This window comes from Cricetulus griseus, chromosome X (assembly GCF_003668045.3).
Source record: "Cricetulus griseus strain 17A/GY chromosome X, alternate assembly CriGri-PICRH-1.0, whole genome shotgun sequence".
In the NCBI taxonomy this organism is placed as follows: domain Eukaryota; kingdom Metazoa; phylum Chordata; class Mammalia; order Rodentia; family Cricetidae; genus Cricetulus; species Cricetulus griseus.
The window spans coordinates 68123501-68134215 of NC_048604.1; the positions used below are offsets into that span (position 1 = coordinate 68123501).

The following is a 10715-nucleotide window of genomic DNA, read 5'->3' on the forward strand; positions in this document are numbered from 1 at the left end:
AATATTTGTCATGGAAAGGAGAATCACACTGTAATCCATGTGTGTTAGAATTTTTTTTTTTTGTGTGTGTGTGTGTGTGTGTGTGTGTGTGTGTGTGTGTGTGTGTTAGAATTTCTATTGCTGTTATAAAACACCATGACCAAAAGCAACTTGCGTAGGAAAGGCTTTATTTTTACAGGTGTCAGGTCACACTCCTTCACTGGAGGAAGTCAGGACAGGAACTTGAGGCAGGAACTGAAGTAGAAGCCAATAAGAGGAACACTGCTTACTGGCTTGCTCGGTTTGCTTTCTTATACAATTCAGGACCACCTGTCCAGAGATGGCACTGCCCACAGTGGGCTGTGCCCTCCCATATCAATCATTAGTCAAGAAAAGTGTCCCACAGATTTGCCTACAGGCAGTCTGACAAAACTCAACCAGAACAGCATACAATGAGCATGAAGGAGGTGTTTTATTCTGACTTCTGTGCCTTTAGCCAGCAACTGGCTACCTGCTTAGTCTAGTACAGACAGCCCATGGGAGAGCCAAGCATCTTTTCCCTAATTGAAAGTAACACTATTTAGTGTGTGTGTGTGCGCGCACGCGCGTCCATCCTTCTGTGTCACAGCATGCGTGTGGAGGTCAGGCGATGTGTCAATTTGACACAAGCTAGAGTCATTTGGGAAGAGGGAACCTCAGTTGAGAAAATACCACCACCAGATCAGTGGGCAAGCCTGTGGTGCATTTTTCATTGATGACTGACATGACATGGCCGGACTCATTGTGGGTGCTGTCACCCCTATGCTGGTGGTTCTGGGTGCTAAAAAAAACGCAGGCTGAGAAAGCCATGAGGAGCAAGCGAGTGTCACTCCTCTATAGCTTCTGCTTCAGTTTCTGTCTCCAGGTTCCTGCCCTGACTTTTTTTTAAAAAGATTTTATTATGTATACAACATTCTGCTTCCATGTATATCTGCACATCAGAAGAGGGCACCAGATCTCATAACAGATGGTTGAGCCACCATGTGGTTGCTGGGAATTGAACTCAGGACCTCTGGAAGAGCAGTCGGAGCTCTTAACCTCTGAGCCATCTCTCCAGCCCCTGACTTTCTTTATGATAGAGTGTGGTATGGAAGTGTAAGCAAAATAAACCCTTTCCTCCCCAAATTGCTTATGCTTATGGTGTTTTATCGCAGCAACAGAAACCCTAAGGTAGAGGACGAGTAATGGTTAACAGTTCTCTTCTATCATGTGGGTCTCAGGCACTAAACTGAGGCTATCAGACTTGGCAATAGGCACCTTTACCTGCTGAGCCATGTGGCAGGCCCCCCAAGTACCTTCTTTGACAGACATTTATTTAAGGAGAAAGTTGAGGAAAAGGAGCATGACTCAGAAGTGTGTGTTTGCTGAGGACCAGTTTGGTTACCAATACCCATGTCAGGTGGCTCACAACCACCTGTAACCACAGCTCCAGGGGATCTGATGCCCTCTTTTGTTCTCCATGGGTACCCACACACATAGGCACACTCAGAAACACACAGACACCTTAATAATAAAAATAAAAGGGGAAAGTTGACATTGAATGGCTGCTCGGCTGCCATGTACTATGTTATGACAATGGAGCTAGTGACACCTGTCCTGGCAGATCAGAGTTGACTAACTTGAACTATGCTTTTCATGTACTAATTCACCTACTAGGTGCCCAAGGTTTTCAGAGGCCCAAGAATTGGCTCCTCTGAAGATGGCTTCAGAGTTAATTTATGGGACACACTGAGGGTCAAAGTTAATCTGGGGAAAATGGGAACTCAAGTTAAAAGGAGTCTATGAGTCATTATTGAGAACTGAAAGTGACTGAGAATATACTGATACCCACCTGATCAAACCCACATTGACAGTTCATAAAACATGAGGATTGTTTCATACTTTTAAAGGAGAGAAACAAAATATAAAACACTTATTCAGTCTTTCATGTGATTTTATTTTCTCCCTTCAACCATAATAATATGATATCCAAATTTTGTCTTAACTGGTGGGTCCGTAAACACAGGCTTATCCATCCCACTTATAGGCAAGGCAAATGCTGCTTCTTGAAAGGGTCCTACCATGGACCCTCTGGTCATCCAACCCAGGTCACCCTGAAAAAGTCCAAAAGACATAAGATAACAAGTGGCCTTAAAAAGAGAAGTGTAGTTTCAGAGAGTTTTCCCAATGTGAATACAATGGCTCACTGGGTTGTATTTATTCATCTGGGCTCTGTAGGAGCTATCTCACCAAGGACAAATGGGAAGAAGAAGCCTAAGACTGGATGGAGCACACGTGCTCATGATATTGCTGTATTTTGAAGTGATCTGTGAAAGGTGGGTCACACCTACACTTAGACATAGGTGACTGTGTCCTTGGCTTCACAAGGACATGTTTCACACAAGCATATATTGTACTTTGAACACATTCTCCCTTCCTCATCTCCCCTTCCTGTTTCCTCCCCTTCAACTTAGATGATTCTTATGCAACTGCTCATAAGTTAGAACAGGTGGGACTAGGGATCAAACCCTGGGCTTCATACATGCCACATAAATGTACTATGTAGCTACATCCTTAGTCCCACAAGCCAGACATTTCTACTTTTCTGGAAACAGATATGTCTATAATTCATGACACAATATAGAAAATAATTCCTGCTTTTGCATTTCCTTTGTGGAGGAAACTTTTATTTTTCGCAACGCTGGGGCTCAAACTCAGGGTTTTATGCATGCTACCTTAAACCCCTAGCACGACAACAGAACATTTAAATGATTCAGTGCAACATACCCCTTGCCTGGCTTTATCTTCACTATATTGTGTGGCCACTTCACTGAATCTCATTCCAGATTTTAACTTTTCCATGGCTTCCATGATTTTGCCATGTTTTTCACACAGAATGTGTCTGACCTACAAGAGAAAAGCATGTCCAGTTAGTGCTTGGAGAGGAAATTGATTCTTCTTGGTATAAGAGTCACATTTGAATTATCCCAGGTAACTACAAAACAACACACTAACTCATATCACTGAACACTCTACAAGTTTGCCCAGTTGGATGACTTCCACAAATCCATTTCTCTATCAAGCAGTATCTCAGAACCCTGATTTAGATGGAAAGTGGGCAGCTGCCTATGGGAATCTCCCACCTTTCTCCACATACTTCAGTGGTAACCGAAAGAGGAAATGTAATGGTTGAGTGTTTGGGTCCTGGAGTCCAATCCTGGCTGTTGTGTGACCTTGGGCATGCTTTTAAGCCTCCAAGAGTGTCCCCCATGGGACTGTGAAGGGAGCTATACAACCGGCATTCAACAAACTGCTATTTTAATCAGAGTGGGGAAAAATCCTGCTTGGAAATACTTCCTCTCTGAGACAGGGTTCTTATATTGTTCAAGTTGGCCATGAACTCAATATGTAGCTGAGGATGACCTTGAACTCCTGATCCTCCTGTCTCTTCCAAGTTCAGGGATTACAGGAATATCCCTTATTATTTAGAGACAAGTATCCTTAGGGTTAACTATTGAAATTTGGGGAAGGTGGGTCTAGAGAGTCCTTAGCCCAGGGATGGCTCTCCAGGAGCTACAAACACATCAAAAACAGGGCCTAGAGGGTCAGTGAGATGGCTCAGTGAGTAAAGGCACTTGCTGCCAAGCCTAATGACCTGAGTTAGATCTTACTCACTTACATGGTGAAAAGGAAGAACCAATTACAAGTTGTCATCTGATCTTCACACATGTGCCATGGTATGCATGGATACACACATGCATGAGCACACAAACAAAATATATAAATGTAAAAAAAAACCTGGCTTACATAGACAAGCTTCTTTAAGATTTATTTAAGTTATATAACTATGTGGGTGGGTTTGTGCATGTGTACACAGGTACCTGCAAAGGCCAGAGGTATCAGATTCCCTTGAACTGAAGCCATCTGACTTGAGTGCTGGGAACTGAACTCAGGTCTTCCCAAAGAGTAATACATACCCTTAATCACAGAACTATCTCTCCAGCCCAACAAACACCCTTTAAAAAAACTTAATGCATTTATTGCTTTTACAAGTTTGTGTGATTTTGTATGAATGCATGTGTGTCATAATACTCTTGAGGAGGTCAGAAGACAATTGCAGGAGCCACTTTTTCCTTCTACCATGTGGGTCCTGGAGACTAAATTCAGGTCATACGGATTGGTGGCAAGCACCTTGTATAGAATGTGTCTAGTCCTATCTAGAGACAGGTATACAATCTGGACAGCAAAGGGACAGCCTGCTGGAGGACAAGAATGGCTCAGATCTCAATATGACTTAACTACAGCTTCTAGACTGCCTCTCTCACTGCACATGGTGGTGTACCACAAACCCATTCCCCAGAGTCTGAGGAAGGAAGATCCTGAGTTCTAGGCCAGTCTTAGCTGCATGAGGTCAAGGCCAGCCTAGGCTACAGTGTCTTGTCTCTAAATAAATAAGAAAGGGAGGGAGAAGATAGAGGAGATGATGGGTATGTAACCCACCGGGGCACCAAGGAAAATAACTGTTGATAAGGGCTGAAGATTGGGGCCATCTGCTCCTTGTGAAAATATTACTAAATAATTGGTAAATTATTAAGTAGTCAACAATGAAACTAGTTCTCAAACTAAGTCAAGTAATGATTAAGTAATTTATTGTAAAATATTATTATGAAAATACTATTTTTATTGTAAAATCAGTAAATTATTTTTAAGGGATTTTCGATTCCTTTGCTCTCCAGGTCACTTGGGTTCAAGATTTCTGAAAATAGCCCCTTTTCAAAGAAAGATACTCAGTCCAGTTATGCTATTAGCCCTTTATTCTTTTCTATCTCATTGAATTAAAGCCACACAGGCACGACATCTTTGAAGTGCTAAGTGCTTTACATGAATGATCTCATTAAGTCCTCACACCAAGCCCTGGCACTAGACTGGTGTTTGCTTAACTCTGGCAGCACATTTGCAAAAGCTTCAGAGCTTCTTCTTTTTTTTGGTTTTTTGAGACAGGGTTTCTCTGTGTAGCTTTGGAGCCTATCCTGGCACTCGCTCTGGAGACCAGGCTGGCCTCGAACTCAGAGATCCGCCTGCCTCTGCCTCCCTAGTGCTGGGATTAAAGGCGTGCACCACCAATGCCCGGCCGCTTCAGAGCTTCTTAAGAAGACATTCAGGCCCAGAGAGCCTGATGCAGAGGACTTGAGGTACCCATGAGCATGGAGGGTTGAACTCTCCAGGTGTGAGATGAACTCAGCCCTGAACATCCAGGTTGAGAAGCACTGACCCCAGTTACCTGCTGACTGCAGCACAGTGCTATGACGCTTGAAGGAAATAAGAAATGGCTGCTGAGCAACACTGAGCTCCATGCTAAGGTTACAAACCACATTTGGGGCTACCCTCACCAAGACTGTGTTTTCATTACAGGTCCCAGCAATTTGGGTTCAGTGCAGAGAAAGTGGCTTACAACCATCTGTAATTCCAGTTCCAGAGGAACACCTTCTTCCGGCATCTGTGGGCACTGTACACCCACACAGTACAGACATACCTGCATCCTGCACAAACATAGCACAAAAGTACCTGCATCCTGTGAACGCACATGAGCGCGTGCGTGCATGCGCGCGCGCACACACACACACACACACACACACACACACACACACACACACACACACGTATCCAAAATACCCAGAACAAGCCCAGAAAAGCAGAACAGCTCAGATCACATTGTTCCCTTTCTCTCTCTTGCTTTTATGCTTTCTGTATATGGTTGAATTTGTAAGCAGAGGCAATGAAATCTATTTTTTAAACTTCATGTATCCTGACCCAAACACGGAAACTCCTTGTTACATTGCTATAGTAGCATAGTTCTGTTTGCAGACATTTCTCTAGGATTGGGTGGTTAAGTGATTTTTTAAGTAATTATTTGCTGACTTATCTCCACTGACATTTGCTTGGTCAAGGTAACAAATTGGGGTGTGTGTGTGTGTGTGTGTGTGTGTGTGTGTGTGTGTGTGTAGGCAAGAAAATAACCCTTTCTAGGATGCCACCCAACCCCCCCCATTTTTTCTTTTGAGATAGGGTCTTTCACTTGATTGGAACTCACCAATTGTGCTAGGCTGGTTAGCTAGCCAGTGCTGGAGTTTTAAGTGTGTGCCACTATCCCCAGCTTTTTCATATGGGTTCTAAGCTATCATCCTAGTCTTTAGGTTAATACATTTCAAATAATAGTGCTAAAAGTGAAAATTCTAGCTTTTACATAGAGACTGAACTGGGTGGTGGTGGTGCATACCTTTAATCCCAGCACTCAGGAGGCAGAGGCAGGCTGATCTCTGTGAGTTCGAGACCATCCTGGTCTGCAGATCGAGTTCTAGGACATACACACACACACACACACACACACACACACACACACACACACACACAGAGAGAGAGAGAGAGAGACGGGGAGAGAGCGAGAGAGAGAGAGAGAGAGAGAGAGAGAGAGAGAGAGAGAGAGAGACCTTGTCTTGAAAAACAAACAAAAAACCAAAAACAACGAAAAAAGTGAGACTAGTCTTTGGTTTCCAGTCTTGTATCATCTTGTGTGTACCCTTAGTGTTTAGCCTCTTATATAAGAACAAGTTACTCACTCTGCCTTTTATATACATCCACACACCATACACCAAATACATGTGTCATAACTCACCTTTACTGCATTGCCACCACCTTTAGGGCCCTGAGCCTTCTTGTCAGCACTGTCACTCCCAGAGGCTGCACCTCCTTTAGAAAAGAGAGGACAGGTACTCATTTCAAATGTACTTTGACATTTATAGATCGGTCCAACTCATAATACAAGGTGATCTTTCTATTACAGCCGCAAGACTACATGGTGGATGAGTCACACAATCAAGTTAACTTACTCTGACTCATCTCTAATAACAGGAAATGTGCCCTACAAAACATTTCACAGAAAATAGATAAAGAAATAAATGTGGGCATGATGAATGAGCTCCAGAAGCCTGGTCCAGATTCTCCCAAACAAATCTTGCCTTCTAATGGCAGAACACTAAGTACTGCCATTATAAAAAATTATATAATTCCTATTACATTCTGTGACAGTGTGTTTGACACTTGCAATTCTTTTTTTTCCTTTTTTTTGTTTTTTGAGACAGGGTTTCTCTGTAAGTTTGGAGACTGTCCTGGAACTCTTTGAAGACCAGGCTGGCCTCGAACTCACAGAGATCCAACTGCCTCTGCCTCCCGGGTCCTGGGATTAAAAGAGTGAGCCACCACCACCCATCGACACTTTGAATTCTAACATACAAAATCTCCAAAAATAAAGCTATTACAAAGTATATGTACCTAAAGAATGTACTTATGCCCAAATTTTTGCAGTCTACCACAATGCCTCTGATGCCTTCCAGACAAGTTTTTGACATTCGGGTTATCAAGCATTGGAAGCACATCTTATTACTGTTTGTGTCCAAAAGGCAGCACATTAACTATTAGAGGCCAAGATGTCTAAGAACTACCCCTGGACTAAGTACTCAGTTTAACAAATTTTTCCTAAATAATCCCTAATCTCCAGGTTTTGGGGGTACAAGGTGAATAAGATTCATTGCTGCCATCAAGGAACTCACATTCCACTGAGATAGACAGATCACTTCCTGAGCAACAGGTGAAAAATTGTGGAAGGTGAATTTGGAAACAGACATTTGAGTTAGGCAGGGAATGTGTGATGGATGATCAGAAGCTAGCTAAAGGAGGACAAAAAATAGGATCTCCAAAATGGGAAGAACAACTTTCTCTTGGTCCTTCACTCCCTACATAGCATTCCATCTTCATATTTATTTTGGCTTGTTTTGAGATAAGGTCTCTATGTACTTCAGATGACCTCAAACTCAGATCCTCCTACCTCAGCCTTCCAAGCGCTGTGGCATGGGTTTGTGGCACCTCACCCTTTCTCTTACCTTCTTTCTTTAAAACACCTTGGTTACCTGGGCCTCTGGGACATCACTCTAGTACACTCCCTTTATTTGTCTCTTCTCTGGGTTCCTACAACCAAAAAGTTCAGGCCACCTCTATCTCTTCCAAGAACTACTGAAATGACCTCTTTAAAGGGGTTCTTGGCCCTTAACCGATCTTAATTAACATCATATACAGCACTCCCAATGATTTAGTCTTCTGCTTTAATTTTCCCCACTCAATAATTTGTCTGTTTCCTGTCAGTGCTTTTGGGGCTGGACTCTCCGGGTCGAGTATGCTTTACCCTAGTGCCGCTGCTTATCTTGACCTGCCTGAAGTATCTCCAGGTCATTTCCTCACCCTCTCTCCACCTTCTATAATATAACTATCTCTCAGCACTGAATTCAGTACAGTACTTTCCGGTTTCTATCTTCCCCACTACTTCCAGGGATGTCGAAGAGTAAGAGCTGTGTCTTATTTTTCTAGCCTTAAAGTACTGCGGTGTGCCCAACCCTCGTCTTCAAGAAACGAGTCCCTCCTCAATGCGGGTGGGAAGAGTACGTCATAATGTTAGTTGTTAAGAAGACTTTACAGACCACTATTGTGGCTTCCTTTTATTAATGGCGCTTCATCAGATTAAATTTTGGTGGTAATAAACTCTTAAAATAGCAGTTCCAGGTCACGAGGAACCATCCCCACCAGTTATTACCCGCCACGACGGTCCCTGCACTGAAATCCCATGTGTTCCCGGAACCATGGCAGCCCCTGGCGCATTTATATTTTTCGATTTACCGGAAAAACCCCAAACATAAACCACAGCGGCTCTGGGGGCCCCTGGTCACCTGCTGCCAGGCTTATGACCCCCATAGATACCGGCCTACTCCCGCCCTTCTCCTCACCCACCCCACGCTCCCTGATTGTCTCGACCGCTCTACCTTTCCCCCCTTTTCCAGAACCACTTTTCCCCTTCGGCGGCATCTCCTAAGCTTGCCGTAGAACTCTGCCGGGTTCCGGTGCTAGAAAAAGGCCCCTTCAGGCCTCTAAGGTATGTTCTAAACAATGCCTGAAAGGAACTTCAAAATTAACTACTTCTGCCGCGGTTCCGGAATCAGGCGTAGCTTGGGGCAGCCCCAGTCCTTTGGGTTCCTTGACCAATGAGAGCTGGAGATGCTTAACCAATAAAGAAACTGAAGCACTGCGTAGAGGCGGAGACAAAGGCTGCGCCGAGGCGAGAAAGCCCCGCCTCTGAGCTCCTCATTCTTTTCCTACACCCTCGTTTGCACCCGCTCTCTCTCTGGCCCTGGCTGGCTTCCTCCGCGCATGCGCACCGCTGCAGTTTTTATGGCGTGGGCTCTTGCTAATACCCTGGGGGCGCCAGACAAAGAAAAAGCAGGGAGAGCTGAGGTGATGGCCTCTTTCTCCAGTTGTCTCGCCAGCACAGGCTTGCATTCCCTAATGGCTCTTCGTTATTATTATTATTATTATTTTTTGCAGCAGTAGTTGACAGGATTTTTTTTTTGATTTTTCGAGACAGGGTTTCTCTGTGTAGCTTTGGAGCCTACCCTGGCACTTGCTCTGGAGACCAGATTGGTCTCGAACTCACAGCGATTCGCCTGCCTCGGCCTCCCGAGTGCTGGGATTAAAGGAGTGTATCACCAACGCCCGGCTGACAGGATTTTTTTAAGCCTATGTCATTCCATTGCCTGAAGCAAAAGTCAATATGAAAGCTGGGCAAAGTGGTACACACCTGTAATACTAGCCCTAGGGAGATAGAAAATTTGAGGTCAGCCTGGGCCTCACAGCCAGAATCTGTCAAGACAAAACAAAACAAAAAAAAAGGGGTTGGGAGATCAAACCAGGCTCTGGACATATAGTGTAGGGAAAAAGGTCCAGCTAAGAAACACACCTTGAGCAGAGCCAAAGAAACACACTTTGGCCCTGTAAACAGAACCAAAGAAATGTACCCTGACCCTGAATCCAGTGCCACAGAAACACACTTTGTCCCTGGAATCAGAGCCAGTGAAAGAAATCCACCCTGGCCGGAAAATTAGAGCCAAAAGGCTAAAAAGGACCAGTGAAAGAAACACACTTTGCCAAATCTGACCTTAAATTTGTGCAGAAAACTAACCAACCCCTGAGCGGCAGATCTAGCTGTCCTAAGCTCAGGGATTGAAATCTGACCAATCCTCACCCTGGAAATCTACCTGGAAAACTTCACCCCCTAAGAATCCTTATATAAACCCTGTGTCTGTTCAGTTTCTGACTGCTTGAGCTGCCAGCTGTCCTCTGCCACCCTGGAATTAGAGCCAGGGAAAGAAATAGACCTTGTCCCTAAAATTAGAGCCAAAAGGCTAAAAAGGACCAGTGAAAGAAACACACTTTGGCCCTGAAACCAGAGCCAAAGAAACACACTCTGTCCCTGACCAAACTCAGCACAAAAAACAACCAATCAGTGAGCACGAAACCAACCATTCCCTGAGCACAAAACCAGCCAATTTCTGAGCTTGTCCAAGCTCAGGGATTCAAATTTGACCAGTCCCCACTCTGAAAATCTCTGCTCTTTTCCACCCTGGTAGAGGACAGCCACTCTCCTGAATTCTTCCTTCTCAATACATCCCTTGAATGAGGGTTGGATGAAGACCTTTTGCAGAGAAGCAGAGACGACCCTGGATAGAGTGGAGCAGAGCAGAGCAGAGCAGGGCTGTAACACTTTCACAAGGGAAACCTTCCCCTGGCAGAGCTCTCCACTCTCAGGGGGAGCAGAGCAGAACTGTAACAACTTCGCT

The 10715-nt window shown here is 44.4% G+C and overlaps 1 protein-coding gene across 2 annotated transcripts; it reads right to left on the reverse strand.

Moving 5' to 3' along the window:
• Positions 1–1933: 1933 nt before the first annotated feature.
• On the reverse strand, positions 1934–9021 carry Pin4 (peptidylprolyl cis/trans isomerase, NIMA-interacting 4). Of its 2 annotated transcripts, XM_027431743.2 has the most exons (5): positions 8865–8980; positions 7935–8019; positions 6671–6744; positions 2785–2904; positions 1934–2111 (listed from the first exon to the last, which is right to left on the reverse strand). In XM_027431743.2, the coding sequence occupies exons 4-5, from the start codon at positions 2866–2868 to the stop codon at positions 1953–1955; spliced, it is 243 nt and encodes an 80-aa protein (XP_027287544.1). In that variant the 5' UTR covers positions 2869–2904; positions 6671–6744; positions 7935–8019; positions 8865–8980; the 3' UTR covers positions 1934–1952. The 2 variants fall into 2 exon arrangements, with proteins under 2 accessions (XP_027287544.1, XP_027287543.1); XM_027431742.2 differs by lacking the exon at positions 7935–8019 and having other exon boundaries at positions 8865–9021.
• Positions 9022–10715: the final 1694 nt, after the last annotated feature.

Excerpts from the sequence above, each read along its gene's own strand:
- Pin4 (XM_027431742.2), bottom strand. The coding sequence starts at position 8,907 with ATGCCGCCGAAGGGGAAAAGTGGTTCTGGAAAAGGGGGGAAAG. Across the intron at positions 6,745-8,864 it reads TTCTGGAAAAGGGGGGAAAG|GAGGTGCAGCCTCTGGGAGT; the intron begins GTAGAGCGGTCG and ends TCTTTTCTAAAG. Across the intron at positions 2,905-6,670 it reads GTGGTGGCAATGCAGTAAAG|GTCAGACACATTCTGTGTGA; the intron begins GTGAGTTATGAC and ends TTTCTCTTGTAG.